An 18854-nucleotide genomic window follows, 5' to 3' on the forward strand; every position below is an offset into this window, starting at 1 on the left:
ATAGGAAGTTACTAATTTATCTGATGAAAATGAAGACCTTCAATATAGACATGATGCAATTAAGGCTGAAATACATGTTAAAAATGTTACATGAAAAGGAGAAAATAAAAACAATAACATAAAATAAGTAGATTATAAAATTAGTTTAAAGCACAAAGTCCTAAGAGGTTTAAAGAGGTCGTAATAATCGAATGGCACGAAACGCTGGATTAGTTGCTGAAGGATTTACTCAGCGTCCAGGAATTGATTTTAATGAAACGTATGCTCCCGTTGCTAAACAAAGTACAATAAGGTCTATATTTGGATTAGCTATGGAAAGAGATTTAAATTTGAACCAAACGAATGTGACAACATATCTTCACGGAAAATTAGATAAAATATCCAATTTGTATATGCCGTGTAAGTAGATGATATTGTTACGAGCTAGGGGATCGGATAGAAAATGCCGTAGATTTATTCAAGGGTTTATTTCTTGGTAAATCAATGAGGAATTTATGGGCACAAATTAACCGCAGAGATGCACTAATTACACATACAAAACAATCACTAATTACTTCACTTATGCACACTTTACACTGTAATTTATCACTTGTATTCACTTTGTTCGCACTTTATCGCTTCGGTGTTTTGCTCTTGTTATCGCATTCCAAACTAAGTCACTAGTCGCGTTTCGGCTCGCTTATATATCCCTGGGAATAATTCTAAACAATATTCGAGAACTTTCTAGGCGCGCTTGCTACTGAGTAGCGATTGCACAATTCTAGAACGTTCGCACTCTTTGTCTCTTTCGCACGTTGCTCCGTCCTTGTCGTACGGCGTTCTAGAGTGCTCGTCTAGTTTCGAGAAAGTTCTGATCTTCTCTCTCTCTCTCTCGTATCATTTCGTCCTTGTCTCACACCTAGAAAGTTCGGTCTAGAATATTCCTTCATCAAAGGGGTATAACTAGGCCTGAAAACGCCTGAAAACGGGTCTCCTGAAAACTGCACCACTCGACTACACATGTTCTGAAACTGACTGAAAAAATGTTTCAGCTTCCTGAAAACTAGGGTAACATTATAGAAATTACAATTAACTAATATGTGATTGAGCCTCTCCTGAAACGGTCAGAAATCATATTTCAGCCTGCTGAAAAGTTCTCTAACTAGTGGAAAAATCTAGAAACATTGTAGTCGACCCGTCTTCGTAACACTACCCCCTCCTTAGACATGCTCGTCCCGAGCATCATTACTCCCTTTATAGGTGGCCATTATCTTTTCCCATCGAGTCTGCGGATCCTTAACAGCTGCACAAGCTCTACATTTCTTGATCCAGTCTTCTACATCTTCACGATAATGTATCCAATAAAACATTTCCTTAACCTTCATAAGAGTCCGTTTTACTCCTAAATGTCCACTAGACAAGTCACTATGACACATTTCTAATATGTCGCGAACCTTGAATCTTGGCACAACAAACTGCAAATGATCGCCTTGAGCATTTTTCAATTTGCGACATAACACTCCATTATGTAGAACTAAACTATCCCATTGAGCCCAGTAACTCTTAGTAGTGGTACTTGTTGATGCAACTTTACACCATTGTGGCTTGACAGCTGAAGATTTCATCCAGTCCAGAATTGGTTTAATGTCAGAATCTTGATGTTGCTCTTCCTGAATTAATTTACCACACCAATCTGGACTAATCGTATCCGTTCTTAGTATCCTCACTGGTTCATTATCCCTTCCATCCTCTTCGTTAACTTTATCGCACGGTCCTTGAGACACATCATCTGAACTCCTTAGCTCTCTTTCATGAGTAGATAACATGTCAGAAAATTTCTTTAATTGTACCTCTGCGTTTGATAGAAGTATTGACAGGGCTTCCTTATAGTTATCCAGAACTGTTCGAACTGCGTTCCACTCTTGTTGATTACTAGCCTGTCCGTCCACATTGATTACTCTACAGGCGTCATAACCACTTTTTGAAGAGTTGCCTTTAAAACAAACTTCCTGCTCTCCACACTTGAACATTCCCTTTTCCAGATCTATCTTACACTTATAATACTTCATGAAGTCTAATCCGATTATGCAGTCATCTACTATGTCGGCAAGAACAACCTTGTGTCTGAATAAACTTCCACCAATCTTGTAGGTTGCGATACCTTCTCCCCGATCGGTTATGCGCTGACCTGTTGCCAGCTGTACAATTCCTCTAGAAGGGCTTTTATAAAATGTCTTCAAAAGCTGGTATCTGATCACTGTTCGTGAAGCTCCAGTATCAAGTGTCAGATCACACTTAGTGCCATTGACTTCTCCTTCGATAACTAAGGTATTCCCACGTCTAACCTTCACATCACCTCGGAAGTCTTTCTTAGGGCATGAAAACCTCATGTGCCCTACTTCCCCACAGGTGTAACAGGTTGGCCCTCGTTGACACTTAGCTTTTTCCGTGACAGCCCTAATGCGGTAAGGTTGAGGATCTTTCCGAATCGCCTCCACCTCCAACGCATGGGCTAGAGCATCCTTCAGGTTCTTGGGGTGACCAAGATTTACACTTATCCTGACTTCACGATCTCTTATTCCATCAATGAAGGTTTGTACTAATATCTTGTCTGCTACATCTGGTAAGGATGCGAAGGCTTTCCTTACCAGCTTCTCTATTTCCAGGCCCCATTCTTGTAAGCTCTCATTTGGTTGCTGCACTCTCTCCCGTAATTGAGCCCTATAGACTGGCTCCAAATGTGAGTCCCCATAACGTGACTCAAGGGCATCCAGCAGTCGCGTTAGTGTCACATCACCTTTCATGGCTTCTAAAACGGTCAAGGCTTCGCCTCGCAGTCCCAACATAAGAGCAGCTACAGCCTGATCATTTTTCCAACCGTTCATCTTGCACAGAGCGTCAAACTGTACCTTATAGGCCCCCCAAGAAGAAGAACCATTAAAGGTAGGTGTTTCCAGCGTTCCAGATGATTCCACAAAACCTGACATCTTAAGGCACTGAACCTCCTTTTCCAACTCAAGTAAGCGTTTCTCCTGTTTAGATAACCTACTGTCCAGGTTTTTAAACTTATCTTTCAATGCCTCAGTTTTCATAGTCTGCATCTCCACATCTGCTGCAGACCCTGCCACAAACTCCTCACGATACTCCCTTGGACTAATTGACATGTTTCTATCCCACTTCTGACACCAAAATGTTACGAGCTAGGGGATCGGATAGAAAATGCCGTAGATTTATTCAAGGGTTTATTTCTTGGTAAATCAATGAGGAATTTATGGGCACAAATTAACCGCAGAGATGCACTAATTACACACACAAAACAATCACTAATTACTTCACTTATGCACACTTTACACTGTAATTTATCACTTGTATTCACTTTGTTCGCACTTTATCGCTTCGGTGTTTTGCTCTTGTTATCGCATTCCAAACTAAGTCACTAGTCGCGTTTCGGCTCGCTTATATATCCCTGGGAATAATTCTAAACAATATTCGAGAACTTTCTAGGCGCGCTTGCTACTGAGTAGCGATTGCACAATTCTAGAACGTTCGCACTCTTTGTCTCTTTCGCACGTTGCTCCGTCCTTGTCGTACGGCGTTCTAGAGTGCTCGTCTAGTTTCGAGAAAGTTCTGATCTTCTCTCTCTCTCTCTCGTATCATTTCGTCCTTGTCTCACACCTAGAAAGTTCGGTCTAGAATATTCCTTCATCAAAGGGGTATAACTAGGCCTGAAAACGCCTGAAAACGGGTCTCCTGAAAACTGCACCACTCGACTACACATGTTCTGAAACTGACTGAAAAAATGTTTCAGCTTCCTGAAAACTAGGGTAACATTATAGAAATTACAATTAACTAATATGTGATTGAGCCTCTCCTGAAACGGTCAGAAATCATATTTCAGCCTGCTGAAAAGTTCTCTAACTAGTGGAAAAATCTAGAAACATTGTAGTCGACCCGTCTTCGTAACAATATGTTAATGGATTCCTCAGTTCAAAAGCGCTGGGAAATATAAAAGATCTACTTAAAACTAAATTTGCCAATTAAAAAAAACCAGATTAAACAAAGAGACTTTCATAGAAGACAGTTTAAAGAAATTTAACTAAATATCGCCTACACCCCTGGAGGCAATGTTTATTTTAGTAATGAGTCACACTTTCACTTCGAAGGGTACCTCGATCGTCAAATTACCGTTACTGGTCATCAATACAAGCAATACAAAACAAAATATCACAAAGCATTATACAGCCCCATAGTTACTGTATGGTGTGCAATATCGGAGAAGAAAATCATTGGGCCATTTTTCTTCGACAATGACTGAGGTGCAACGGTTATATTGACAAGCGAGCGGTTTATTGACATTATTGATATTTTCTTGTACTGCAGCTCCAAGAAGAGGATATTGACAAGTCAGGTGTATGGTTTCAGCAAGATGGGGCCACTGCTAAAACAGCTAAGGTCTTCATGGATACACTAAAAGCGTTGAATCCGAGAAAAACCATAAGCCGCTTTGGAGATTAATTGTGGCCACCCAGATCTCCTTTCCAAAGCCTTTATCATACGAATCTTACGGATTTTGTGCAGTTGAATACTAAAAAAAGAACGACAGAAGTGAGAGCCATATCAGTTGAAGTCCTGCGGCGTGTCTGCAAATTCGTTACTCCGCTTCACGTTCGTCACGCATTCACCGTTATGGAAGACATCTTGACGGTTTGGTTTTTTTATAATGAAATAAATAATTATATTTCTTTACAAATATTTAAAGTATAAAATTGGTGCTGAGATATCCTTTATTAACAAAAACTGAAAATTGTGAGAACAGCAGTCCTCTTACATACAAAAATCTAATAGGAACTCTGGTGTAGCTTGCAGATATAATGTTTACCGTAAGTTATTTGTCTCAATTTAGTGACTGTTCTGGAGAACGGTATTTCAAAAGCCCTTTCAATAGCGGAGGCTAAATACATTACGTTTACCGAAGCTGCAAAGGCCTTCTTTAAAATCCTTGTTCAGCGATTTAAATGTAACTGTGCTCACTTTATCCATCCATCAAGTAAAGTACTTATGCATAGAGAATATTGAACTAGATATCCAGACAAAGCAGCTGCCTGGGCCGCGGTTGCAGGAACGAAGGACAAGCATGCAAACGCTAAGCGGCGCTAGCTTCGTGAAGAGGAGTGTTGGTAGTTGATAAATGCTGGCACCATACTTTCGACATTTTAGCTATATTCTATATTGTCGTTGTATATTTAAAAAGTAAATATTTTTGACATTATCACATTGGAAATAAAAAGTTTCACTTTTCAAGTCAATTAATTTTTAACTAAAGATGTAATAAATAAATTCTAACACATTGTTTATTGAATTTTGTCACCTTATTTAAAATAGCCACCTAACGGTTACGGAAACTAATATTAATGTCACAATGTCAAAACCTATTCTGTTTTTATCGTTATAAAAATATTTAATATAATTTGTATTTACACTAAAGTTTTTTTTTAATTTTTTCTAACAGTAATTAACATTAATAATTGTAAAATTTAAGACTTTTTGTTACAGTGACATCTGCATTACCAGACATAAATTAATTGTTTATAAAATTAATTGTCTACTGACAACACCTAAGCAATACGAATTTTACCAAGGATGAGTTCCACCGTTTATATTTACGCATAATGTAAAATTCACTATTTTAATAAAATTGTAAAATTGAAAGTAATAAACTGTTTAACTGTAAAAAAACAAATTATTTATATACTTATGAAACAAATATGTCTTTTAGATGTGGGTTATGGCTTTAAATAATTTTATTAAATCAAAACTACATTCCTTTACACGCCCCAACGAGAACGCACGAGCCGTTGACAGCGCCAGCCGTGGAAACATTGTGGAACTAAAATAATCATATGACTCGCACTCGTCACTTTTCCTTCAGATATTGATTTGCGCCTTGTTCTCGTTTGCCATCGCATAGTTTTTGTGTAATCATCTGGAATGGCAAGTCAAACACAAGGGATCCAGCAATTGCTGGCAGCTGAAAAGCGTGCTGCAGAGAAAGTGTCAGAGGCAAGAAAGCGTAAGTATTTAAATTCTAACAATTACTTCTTGACAAGATTTCCATGAACGTTTTTCGTTTTGGTAGGTAACTGCAGTGAACAGTACATATTAGTAGTTTTAACAACTAGTTCGCTTTTTCGTAAGTTTGTAGTATTAACAATGTATAAAATATGAATTTGGGTATTGTAATCACATGATTGGGCGTAACTGGGTTAGATAGCAACCTTTATCGTAGCTTTGGTATTCAAACTTTCATGGCAGTTTGTACCCAGTATTACCTTCCTATTTATAGCTTCATTCTTCGTATTCTATGTAAACCTACATCTTTAATCTATGGTTTAATTAAGAAACTTGGAAGGACTTGCAAAAATGAGATCTCATCAACTCTTGATCAATTAGTATGTCAACTCATGTCATAGGTATGTCATGTAACTAATATTACAGGAAAAGCGAAACGCCTAAAGCAAGCCAAAGAAGAGGCCCAGGATGAAGTTGAAAAGTACAGACAGGAGCGTGAAAGGCAGTTCAAGGAATTTGAAGCTAAGGTTTAGTTTTTCTTTTTATTTGATTTATGCCTAGTTTTTCTATTAGTTTGTTAATATCTGTCTTCATTTAAATGTACTTCTTAAAACAAATGTAAAATTTATTATATTCTAATGGATGGTATTGGTACTGGCTTTAAATATAAATTTAGTTTAAAAAACATCTAAGATTATGTTAGAAAAAAATTTAGTGTTTTGATGGTTCATACTAAATGATATGATAACCATGGGCAGTGCTACACCATTTACTATGTCTCAATATTCTGATCAATTGACATAGTTAACTACATATATAATAAATATCAATAAGTTTGACTTGCTGAGATTAAATTACACTTAAACAACCTTATTTGGAATTTAAGGAGATTTAAATAAGTATTAAGCTAATAAATATTTATAGAAAATATATGTAGAATTCTTAAGATGTTAGTAACAATTAATTTTCAACAACACCATTGAACCATTTCTGTAATACAAAAATCCTAAATATATATATATATATATATATATATATATATATGTATAAAATGGCATAAAGCCACTCAAACATTGATGCTCCATATGTAGCAAATATAAGAAACTTTTTTATGACAACCATTCTTATTCGAATGCTGTATGTGTACTGATTAATATAATTGATTACTGTTGCATAATGTTGCAATAATATTTAAAGAAGTATTTAAATTTATCCTATTACTTTTCAGCATATGGGCTCAAGGGAAGGTGTTGCAGCTAAGATCGAAGTAGAGACCAAGGTCAAGATTGAGGAGATGGTCAAAATGGTCCAGACCCAACAGGAAGCTGTAAGTATCTGATATTTTTTTCCTAGGTACTAATTAATCAACTTTTTATTTTTTCTCTGCTGAATGAATTTACTGACTCTCTCAATAAAATTAAATTTAAAACTTTCAGGTCATTCAAGACATTCTTCAGCTGGTGTATGACATCAAACCTGAGTTACACGTCAACTACCGCATAGTCTAAGCCCTAATGTTTTGCCTCAAATAATCGCTTATAACAAGCACATATAGTCTTTATTGTTGTTTATATTCCGTAGCTATTTGGCGTCATTAATACTCGCGTCAATGTCAAAATCTGACAGCTAAACCGTCGACGCCTATCGCTGTACATACCTAGCTTGGTGTTGCCAGTTAATGTTAATCACTGGATAAAGTTATTTATAAATCAGCTCGATATCATTCCATAATACAATATTGGAAGACCGACGAGAAACATAAAAAATTGTATGTTATTCAATGTTGTATGTTGAATAGAAATATATATTTAAAATAATAATTTGGAATGTTTTTATTTGTCTTGTTACAATGTAGTCCTAATGATTACAAGTGTACAGTATTAGAGAAAATATATTGGATATTGATGTAACAATTTATTGTTTTATTTATTCTTGTTTGTTGATCCAGTCAGGATATTTCAACTCTGAATTCCTGTAAATTAATTATTATTTTAATTATCACTTTCCTACACTGCCAATATAAACTGTTTTATTAACACATGTTAGTCTACCTATTGGTAGCGCAACAAGGGTGGCAATAAAGGAAATGAATATAGATATTATTGTATGATGTCAAAATATGAATATGTGATAAGCAAAAGTTATCAAGCATAACTTACGTAAGTTTAAATGAGCTTTCACCGATCGTGTCTATCCATGTTGTGACGGCTCCTACTGCAGAGAAAACTGCTGGCTGGTCCAAGATGTCGCAGCGTTTGGAGGAAAAAGAGAGAATTCCTACCAATACCCCATTCAGTATAGCTGGTCCACCTGCATCATGCTATAGTGGACATAGAAAAAACCACTTGGCTGTAATTTCTAAAGCCAGGCATGTTTGAAGGGCCTGAATTCGTTACACTATTTTCTTGTGCGTGACACATTGTTACTTTGGCTTGACAAAATTTTTTTCTCTTAAAATTTTTTAATCTTGGAGCTGCAAAACGTTATATTAAATACCTTATCTTAATTTAACAGAATACTTACATTGCAAACATTTTTAGCTTTTGTGATATATCCAGCACAGAAGTTTGTACGAGTCACCAATTCTCTGTAAAAGTGTGTATACTATCAAAATATATTCGGCGTTAATTATTAGGAAGTGACGACTGAGATACTTTAGTTAATAGATGAATAAGAAAAGATAGTATATTTCTGAGATGTTACCGCCCATATATTTCTTGACAATCAGCTAAGTCGTATATAGGTAACTCTAACTTTTGCAGTAACACTTTTCCACCGAGGCCACCAATTCCCTTAAAACATATTTTTAATATTGAAAAACAAAGCGTGAATCCGCTAGCTAATTAAGAATTTTAAAACATAAGTAACTAACCAAAACCATATAAGTAACTAACCAAAACCGAACCCCATCCCAGAAAAGTAATCACACTGTCCGTAGGTACAATCCTTTCTGTGGCAAAGTCGATTTTAGCAACTTTACTTTTCATTCTATCATTGGATATATTCCTATGTAATCGGACCACTGCGAAATTGAACTCAAGTGTATCTGGCTTGTAATTGGGATGAAAGAATATCTCCGACACCTGGTATATCTCACCACCGGATGTGGCATTCGAGGATCCCAATCGGATTGTTAGCATCTTTACGTATTCACGGAAAAAACGATTGTTATATTGCCTGAAAATATAAATTTTAAAAGTAATATATAATATAAGCTTCCCTAAATATGAAAATGTACGTAATAGATATATAAGAAATCTTCTTTGTAGTTGTAAAGGTGTTGATCGGAATCATTGAATGCGCAGAAGTCGTTGTAAGGCTTTTTCCTACAATGTGTGCAGTGTGAAAACTTACAACTGAAGACAATGTGCAGCAGTCAGGACTCGGTCACTAGCGATGATGGCAGCGCCGCACCAAAGTTGCTTGTTAACAAGTAAAGCGGCCAAAAAGGGAAACTCCTCAATAGAGGCTACTTCATCTGCGTTGTAAATCCGTCTAAAGCGCCTATCTGGAGTTTCTGAAACTTTATTGAAGATGATATTAACCCTAAAGATTTTTCACTCGTGTAGATTCCAAAAATCCTATGCGTAAATATTAAATTCATACAAAATTTGGGAGCTATCTTTGGTCGGGCGGTAAGATTATTCCTTCTACTAAATACCTACCTTGATCTAACTTCGTAGTAAGTTTATCTGTCCGTGACGACTTTACTGGGTACTCTATAGGAAGACCATCATACTCCTGCTGCGTCATACTCTTCCGAAATATATTCTCTGATTCCACTAAAACAACACTATATTTTACATTTGAATAACTGTGCTAACAATTTAATTGCGGAAGGCACAAATCACGCTTGTATTCGTAAAAAAGTTAGTCTGTAACAAGCTTCTCATTTTTATCAAATATGTGTAACTCGCGTAACTTCATAGCGACACACTCTCCAACGCCACTTTGTTATGTTTATGTGTTTCTTTATGTGCTTATCTACGTCTCCTTTTTGCAAATTTTCTTTATCTAATAGGTTACTTTTCTAGTTACTTACTTTCGTCTGAATCTGTTTGGCAAATACTTTTGCGACATAAAATTGATACGAAAAGAATCGCCCACAGAGACATTTTAAGCGTTAGTATTTTATTGAACCTTTCTGTGTTTATCGATTCAATATCGATAAAACGCTTAGTAGTCCATGAGCTACTTAAAATTTTAGTATACCTCTCGATTCGATATTTTCTGAACAAATCAAACAACTCAACAACATACAATTGGTTTATTAAAGTCAATGCCAGCCGTGCCCATGAGCATATACAGTGGAGACAATCGGTGCGGTGTAAACGGTTCGGATAATTGGTGCGACGGGGGCTACGACCAGGCGAGGGACCGAATAGCCGTGGTTGATGACGCTAGACGTGTAGACGCCCGGCGCGTGCGCTGTGGAAGAAACAAACTTGTACAACCGTTAAGTGGTGCGGTTACGCGCGGTGGCGCAACCTTCCATAACGCGTTGTTCTCTTCATGTTTCCCTTCACTGTAAAGGGAAGCTACAGTCAGTTTTTAGACCGCTTTAGCTAATTAGTCTACCGAGAAAGATAAATATTATAATTAAATAACAGATTACATATATTTATTCTTGACATTTTTAAGCTCATCGGGCCTGCGCTTACAATTGTTATCCTGATAACTCCCTAACAAATTACATTTCATGTATGGGTTTCGATTTGAAGTTTCAAAATAACTTTGCCCAGCTCTTAAACTATTAAAGCTATGATAAATAATATTAACACTCACCTAAGGTAGTCAATCCCAGCCCAAGGGGGGTCGGGTTAGCTACGGATAAGCCTACGAGGGCCAAAACTATTGCCACCTGAAAAAACGTAGTTAAAATTAAAAATATTTAACGCCAATAAACTCTCGGATATTTAAAGAATTATATTTAAATATAAATACTTTAATGGATTTAATGCCGTTTAGAGGGTTTTCAAGCCTCTTCATTTAAATATATTTGTAGGTACATTTTAAAACAATATACACGTTCCTTTCTGCATTCAAATGGTGCACCAAATTAATATGAAAAAAAAAACTTACCGCGCACTTCATTTTTATGTATTACGCTACTGAAACCGTTAAACACTGATTTTCAGGAAAATGCATCGTCCTTTATAGACGAGAGACACGGTTCGCCGCCCGCGCTTCCTTTGTTGTTTGTAAGGTATCAGTTATAATTTACTAATTAATGTAATAATTATTAGAAATCCCACATATAGGTATAAGGGTGAATGATCGATGTTAGTAATTGAAATAGTTTCAAAAGTAATTACAACACAATATTTTTTGTGTGAACAACACGAATCAACAAACAAGAATATTAATGTCATGTGGAATAATTGTTTGCAATAAACCTTGATACACAAAAAAGGTCAACTAAATGACATTTAAAACCCAGAATATATATAATAATAATAAATCACTGGATATGACCTCAAGGTCTGGATATGTTCAAACAATACTTGGCTATAAATACCTTACCTACTTACTTATGTTTGATTCTCAGTAAAACAACGTATTTATATGTATAATCGAATCCCATAAACATAATAGTCGCTAGCTAGCTTAATTAGCCGGTAAATCAATAGCCTAGCCTCATTACTAAACAGTGCCGTTTAGCGGCCTGAATGATATTCAGCCATTTGCTCAAACAGCTAGGCAAATATTAAATAACTGGAACCGATGACGTTTCATTCCAATTTAGTTCCAATTTCTGCCACCTACCGGGGTAACTTTACTAACTGTCAATATGGCACTCATTATTTCCAAAGAAGTAATGTTACATTTTAAATATATTAAATAAAAATTGTTTCACCCAGTGGCGTAGCTACCTAGGGGCTTGGCGGGGCCCTCAAGCTCAGGGGGCCCTCGAAGAAAGGGAAATCTCGATCGAACTGAAGTTTTGGAACTTTCGCTACCTATTCGAGCACAATCTAATATTTTTTTTACCTGCCCAGCATGTACGTGCTATGGCTGTACATCGCTTATAAGCGTGACGATTTCCTAAATCGTCGGAGTTACACCCCGAGAGCATGGCAAGACGTAGGCATTCTCTTTGACTGTTAAATTGCATACATAGCAATTAGTATTTAATTATTTTGCTCATGTTCTATTGTTATACGCGAGTGGCTAATATAGAGTATTTTTAAATTATTTGTATATTTCATATTTTTATTCAATAAAACCTAATCAGTTTACATAGCAGTGGCATCCCATTTTTTAATTAGCCCCAGGGCCCTTGTTTACCTAACTACGCCACTGTGGTCACCTATCGTACGAATGACATAAGCATTAGTCAGCCAGTTTTTTCAATGTTGGTACAAATTGAATTGCTGATTCAGCTGTGATATATAGACATAATTAATCCTTATTTGACATAAGGCGTGTCTTGCTGTATTGACTAGATATATTTGCATATTAGAAATAAAAGACTATAAAAAGAATAGCATTTATTTTAATATGACCAATAAACTAAATAAGCTTTTCAAACAAGTTTAAATTAAATGATAATTAAAATAATAATTAAATAACGTCACTTCTGGCTTAATCACTGCAAGAATTATTTCTGAAAAAGATAGGACTTATGAACACTTGATTACTTAGAAAAAGTCAAGGCATTAAAAGGAAAATCGTTAAGCATCCTAAGGAAGTATATGTTTTTTGAACGGCTTACCTTCCATCGATCGTTGTCGTAGTCCCAACGCGAGGAAAGCCCATCAATCGGTGCAACGCGTAGCTCGAGCATTCTTCGAAGTTGAGCCTTCTGCGATTCCTTCGAGAACGAGCTCGGTAGAGGTTCCCATACTGTAAGATGTTAAACGACAACTTACATATCTTCTAATAGCATATTGGAATAAATGAAGATAGATTAGAACGTAAGACTCAAGGGAAAACTGTGTGGCGTAGCTTCGTCGTTTCGCCAGTTTGGACTCACCATAACGGCGGGAGAACATGATCATCCAAAAGCAAAAAGACGTAGCAAAGAGCGCCCATCCCAGACAGAACTTCCACTGACCGGTGGGCGCTTGAAACTCTGCAAACGTCTGGCAGAAGGAGGCACGATACAGCGCCTTCTTCTCTTCGATGCACAGAGTGCGCCAGTCACACCTCTCTCTGTCGCGAAGGGCCTAGAGGACAAGGGTGGTATGAAAAGGGAGCAATTAGTACCATAGTAGTGGTTGAACATGACCATCCAGAAGGTGAAGGAAGTGAGGAACAGCGCCCAGCCCACACAGAACTTCCACTGGCCCGTCGGGTGCTGGAACTCCGAGAATGTTTGGCAGAATGACGCCCGGTATAAAGCCTTCTTTTCTTCGCAGCAAAGTAGCCGCCAGTCCCCCTTCTCCTTCTCACGAAGAGCCTAGATACGATAAGGGCTTAGTGGAAGCGGAATCTGTTAGCTGTTGTTTGTTTGTAAAAACTATTTACGTAATATATATTATATTTAATAGCTGTGATAGTTTTCAAAAATTTAAGTAGGTCACGATTCCGTCAATAATATTACTCAATTTATTATCAAAACCTTAATCTCTTCACTCCGTTAAGCCGACACACAGTGGCAATGTCTGTTATACTCACACAGATGTCTCTGGTGTTCTCTTTGAACCGCACAGCAGGGAACGGGAAATGGGCATCATCCTTGTAGTTAGCCATACCATTGACGCCGTGACCCACCCAGTCGCGGTTACCGATACGAGTACAATTGTACGTCGTTCTCACAGAGAGGCCGAATGTTGAACATTTTATTGGCAAAGAGGAGAAGTTCGACAACATTCCAAGGGTTTCGCTGTCGCAACCGGTGACGTTGCGTCACTGATATTGATATAATGTCTTTTAGTTTTTTATTCGATTTTGTGTAAAAATTAAAGAGTTCCTATGTAAATGTCATGTCATGTCATAAAGCGGTTTTTGCTATTGTATGAGAAACGGCTGACTTTATTATGTTCAAATCTATTCTCGTTGAAGATGTTGAATAGGATTACTGCTCTCTCTTATTTTAAAAGTGGACATATAATTTGTCACATCGGTTATTATAAACAATTAGTTGTGAAAAGATAGTTTCGAAAGTCTTAACCATTTTTTAAACTAAAAGACACGTTTTGGTTTAATAGAAAAAAGGAATTGTTTTGGAACGTGTATTTGATAGATATATTGATGGACGGACAGACTTATATGACGAGTCGATAATCAGGTTATGTTTTTTGCCATTCGACTGCAGAACCATAATATATTACGGTTTTACATACATACATACATCTTAAGTTAAATAACACTATTAAGTATTTCGAAACACAGTGACAGATCCGTTATGTCCAAACGATCTATTTGTTTGACATAAAGAACTGTCAGACTAAAGACAAAATCCCTATTCAAAAGGCATGTTCACCTTCACGTGAGCTATGTCACGTGATCATTATCTCCAGCCCCTGAATTTAAGAACCTAGTAGAAGACGAACGCCTCTACATGTAATAAACTATTTCCTAATGTGGTTTTCCATATACATTTTAATTGTGCAACACAAATTTACTATAAATATTTCGAAACAATTGCTATTGAAATAAAAATCAGTCATAAAGTTTTAGATTATTTTATGCCATTGCCATTTCACAATATTTTAAGTGTTGAATACAGATGAAATAAATAAGTCAATAAATATTTTTAACATACTAGAAAATGTACCAGAACAAAATGATAATCATTTTTGTAGCGATCTTGTTAACGGGAGATTGCTTAGAAGAAATCCCAAGCAGGGACGACATACTTAAAACGGAAGTCATCGTTCAAAAAACGATTAACGGTCTTTTCTCGACATTGAAATTGAAAAGAATTCAGCAAAGACCAAATATACTGGAATACACCACTTTGCATAAATATTTCGCGTCACTATCAATGCAAGACGATTACAACTTGCAGAAAATTCTACAACTAACAAAAATCAATAAGGAACATAAATTTTATAATGGAACTGACTTTATAGCCGTTATAAACGAAATAATAAATGAAGATATAGTAAACAGAATAAACGTAGATGACATGAGTGTGATATCGTATATTGAGAGATTTATTTCTAGGTTAAAGAAATTGAGAGAAATGTATGCGCCAAAAACTATTTATGTCAATATTAATTTCAAAGTCCTGGAACATTTGCGGAATACAGTTAATAAAAGTTTTGATTTTAAAAGTAAAAATAACCTCATTACGAGCGACAATGAATTTTGGGGTTTGTAACATTGACTTTTTAAAGTTAACAGTAATCCTGAATGCAGTGTACATGCTTTAAATCTACCTTAGGCTGCACCAATATTTTTCACAACCTGTTAGACGGCGTTTTTAAGAATTCAACTGACTAGTACATTAATATTATTTATCGCTTTTCTATCAACGTAATTGCTAATTTTCAGAGCCAAGTGGTCGACGTATTTACAGAGGTCAAAGAACTAAGATCAAATATTTCCCATTCATGGCTAGTGTGCACATCTTCAACAACTTCCATTGCGCTGGTTCTATTATAAAATCTGACCTGATTATCACAGCTTCGTCGTGTTTACAACTGTAAGTCACTGATAAGATATCAAAAAGAGATTTATTCGATCGATTCGATTTATACATTTGTTAGAATTAACAAGTGAAAACTTATTTATACAGAGCCTGGAATAACCGTCTATTCCGAGAAAACCCAGCATTCCTTTCTGTTCGGGTCGGTAGTTCCTTCTATAGTGGCGGTGGTGAGGTCATACCGGTATTGGAAATTTACTTTCATCCTGGATACGACCCTAAAAGTCTCAGAAACAATATCTGTATCCTACGTCTCGTTCGCCGTTTGAATTTCCAAAAACGAAATAAGAGAGTGAAAAGGATAAACATAGATACAAACCCATGGAATCTACCAATGAATACTCCTGGTGTCACGATTCTTGGTTGGGGTGCGAAGGGAGTAAGTTCAGTTCTTCTTTTATGATCAAGAATAATATAAAAAATTGGTCATGATGCATTTATTACTTTTAACACGTAAATGCCTTTAATTTCAGAGTAGCGGCATAATTTACGATCCATGGAAAAATATATTATCATATTCTATTTTGGATATTTATCCCTTGGCAGACTGTCGCGACGTGTACTCTAGGTTTGTATAATTAGTGTTCAATAATAAATCAGTAGTTCAATACTTCCAAGTATACCTGGATGGTATTATTTTTTCATTTAATATTACATTGTCATCAGACGGTATGTGACACGCAAGCATTTTTGTGCTGGTTTCTTGTCCAAAGGCGGCGGTGCTTGTAATGTAAGTATTGTTTATATTATTCCACGTGACGGTTGTAGCTGCTATTTTAGTAGTGACCATTTTTATAAGGCAAATGGAATTAATAGAAGAATTAAACTCTATGGTTTTATTGTAAGTGTGTTGTAGTGTAAGTTATGTATCACTATATTAAAAAATAACCGTGCATTTTACGTTATGTTGTGTGAAGCGTGACGTAGGAGCCCCGGGCGTGGTGGATGGTAAGCTGATGGGAGTGGTAAGCTTCGGTTCCCCCACTTGTGGAACTCCTGACGCCCCCACTGTCTTCACCAAATTAGGATACTACACTGACTGGATAGAAGACGTAATGGAGAAGGTAAAAATTAGTTCATTAAATTCATACGTAGCAAACATGATTTAGGTGTGTTTAAAATTCCAATTTTAATCAATGGCACTTATATCAATCATACTACATAATCACACATCATATGTTTCAGCCCGTACCTGTTTCCTTGAAGCGTACAACAAAGAAAGAATTATTCAATATTTTTAATATAATACCTACGGAAAGATCCACGACGACCACATTCAAAATACCACCTCTCACAGGAAACAAGTTAGAACCTATATCAATTCACAACATCGACAAATCATTAAGAAATATAGACGAAAATCTTTTTAAGGAATTTGTATCTACTATGTTCACCAGTAGTGAAATCGATAAGTACCTACGAATTATTAGACAACAACAGAAAACAAAAGGTAATGTTGAAAACAAAACAGCGATAGATAACGTCAATAGTGATACTTCTATTGATAAAAGTGATGTAGTATTTGTTACCAAAGCCCCCGATTTTGGCGAAGCTGTAGCTAAAGCAGAAGATATTGAGACACAGGACTCAGAATCTGACAATGGCGATGAACGAAATTCTCAAGTACAATCACAAGAATCTTACAGGAGCAAAGAAAATCAAGCAATAGCAGACGATTCTAAAGTAGAAGGTGATATAATTCAATTCATGAAAAACATAGATTTGAAAAAAATTATTCAAGAAGAAGTAATGGATACGTCAAAAGCGGGAAATAATGGATCCTTTTTAAAATTAGCCTACCTTAATGACACTGATAAAACAGGACAAGGTGATAACCTGGGCGAGAATGATGGATTAAGCTTAGTAGGAGATAATAGGTTCGAAGATATGACGAGGTCAAAACTCAAGAGCACTAATAGGAATTTACCTGAAAATGAGGTTTATGGTTTACTGTCCGATGTTATTGAAGAGGAAGTACAAAATAAATTAGTAAAAGGTTTTAAATACTTTGGCTTTTAATTTCGAATACTAAATTATATCTCTCGTATAGTTAACTGGTTTAATGTAAATAACTTACTGCTTAATGAGAATGAAACAAAATGTATTAGATTTACAACAATAGTGTAAATCGACATATTGGTAACCTGAAAATTAAGGACAGTGAACTTAACTTTGTTGACAAAACTGTTTTACTTAGCATAACAATAGATATAAGTAGTAGTAGGGCCAACACATAGATATTCTTTCGAATAGACTAAGCTCTGCAGCAAATGCAGTAAAGAAAATCCGACAGTTAATTTATAAGGACACGGCTAAAATTGTGTATCATAGCTACTTTCACAGCGTTATGTTGTACAGTATTCTACTGTGGGGTGCTGCTGCAGAGGTTCAATCCATATTTGAGCTGCAGGGGCGGGCTGTTCGGGATATTTGTTGTGTTTCTCCGAGGGAGTCGGTACGGAATAAGTTTAAGGAATTAAATATCAGTATCTGGTCAATATACTCTTGAAGCCTTGTTATATGTACAAAAAAAAACAAATGTGTGCGTATACTAGTGTACACACGTAAGAAGTGAAACTTCTTTATGACCTTGATTTTCGAAAAATTATTGGTTAAATAATATTAAATTAGATAAAGTTTATAAAATGCTTTTATTATCATAGACATGAATACAAATAATGCAATTATTTCATTTTACCTTATTACTACAAAGATTATTACAGGATTTTATTGATTGTAATAGAATTATTAATATCATTGTTATCGTTATTATATATTTTTGTTATTAATGGCTTCGAATCTCTTCCAATCAACCGTGGTAAGGGTAAGAAAAAAATGGCGCCTAACTGTAAATATACAAATTGTATGTATATTTCTGTCTCATTCTTTCCCCTGGCTTCATCCTACACATTTTTGTATTTGTGTCTCTTACCTGTCGTTTTTTCGTTGCATCCGGTTTGAAATCACAACGATTCTAAAGAAGTTTCACTTCAAAATATAAACGATGTTAAAACAAATGGTGACTTTCACCAGTATAATACGCGAAATAGAACTAATTTTAGTGTACGACCAACCAGGCTCCAGACAATAAACCAGTCCTTATATGGAAATTGTATTCGTTTTTACAACAAACTCCCAAGGAAAATTAGAAAATTATCACTAAATAAGTTCAAAGCCCTCGTTAAACGTAAATTAATATATAAAGCTT

At 35.9% G+C, this 18854-nt stretch overlaps 4 protein-coding genes across 8 annotated transcripts; 2 read left to right on the forward strand and 2 right to left on the reverse strand.

Annotated features, from left to right (window-relative positions):
- Positions 1-5882: 5882 nt before the first annotated feature.
- LOC123714556 (V-type proton ATPase subunit G) lies at positions 5883-7961 on the forward strand. The gene is made up of 4 exons (XM_045668865.1): positions 5883-6049; positions 6475-6575; positions 7277-7375; positions 7485-7961. Exons 1-4 carry the CDS (start codon positions 5968-5970, stop codon positions 7554-7556), a joined length of 354 nt encoding a protein of 117 aa, XP_045524821.1. The 5' UTR covers positions 5883-5967; the 3' UTR covers positions 7557-7961.
- LOC123714555 (trypsin-like) lies at positions 7948-10219 on the reverse strand. Of its 2 annotated transcripts, none has more exons than XM_045668863.1 (8): positions 10091-10219; positions 9714-9830; positions 9403-9571; positions 8943-9225; positions 8752-8840; positions 8572-8635; positions 8208-8368; positions 7948-8020 (listed from the first exon to the last, which is right to left on the reverse strand). In XM_045668863.1, the coding sequence occupies exons 1-8, from the start codon at positions 10161-10163 to the stop codon at positions 7975-7977; spliced, it is 1002 nt and encodes a 333-aa protein (XP_045524819.1). In that variant the 5' UTR covers positions 10164-10219; the 3' UTR covers positions 7948-7974. The 2 variants fall into 2 exon arrangements, with proteins under 2 accessions (XP_045524819.1, XP_045524820.1); XM_045668864.1 differs by having other exon boundaries at positions 9714-9841; positions 10091-10201.
- A 684-nt stretch (positions 10220-10903) lies between these two features.
- LOC123714462 lies at positions 10904-18173 on the forward strand. 2 transcript variants are annotated; one of them, XM_045668709.1, is made up of 8 exons: positions 10904-11049; positions 11187-11254; positions 15493-15643; positions 15737-16025; positions 16120-16214; positions 16313-16376; positions 16564-16710; positions 16832-18173. In XM_045668709.1, the coding sequence occupies exons 3-8, from the start codon at positions 15552-15554 to the stop codon at positions 17663-17665; spliced, it is 1521 nt and encodes a 506-aa protein (XP_045524665.1). In that variant the 5' UTR covers positions 10904-11049; positions 11187-11254; positions 15493-15551; the 3' UTR covers positions 17666-18173. The 2 variants fall into 2 exon arrangements, with proteins under 2 accessions (XP_045524665.1, XP_045524663.1); XM_045668707.1 differs by lacking the exons at positions 10904-11049; positions 11187-11254 and adding an exon at positions 14700-15311.
- Positions 12527-14056, reverse strand: LOC123714463. 3 transcript variants are annotated; one of them, XM_045668712.1, is made up of 4 exons: positions 13669-14056; positions 13106-13217; positions 12764-12894; positions 12527-12655 (listed from the first exon to the last, which is right to left on the reverse strand). In XM_045668712.1, the coding sequence occupies exons 1-4, from the start codon at positions 13861-13863 to the stop codon at positions 12650-12652; spliced, it is 444 nt and encodes a 147-aa protein (XP_045524668.1). In that variant the 5' UTR covers positions 13864-14056; the 3' UTR covers positions 12527-12649. The 3 variants fall into 3 exon arrangements, with proteins under 3 accessions (XP_045524668.1, XP_045524666.1, XP_045524667.1); XM_045668710.1 differs by having other exon boundaries at positions 13025-13217; positions 13669-14048; XM_045668711.1 differs by lacking the exon at positions 13106-13217 and adding an exon at positions 13258-13450 and having other exon boundaries at positions 13669-14045.
- Positions 18174-18854: the final 681 nt, after the last annotated feature.

Source organism: Pieris brassicae, chromosome 9, assembly GCF_905147105.1.
Source record: "Pieris brassicae chromosome 9, ilPieBrab1.1, whole genome shotgun sequence".
Taxonomy (NCBI): domain Eukaryota; kingdom Metazoa; phylum Arthropoda; class Insecta; order Lepidoptera; family Pieridae; genus Pieris; species Pieris brassicae.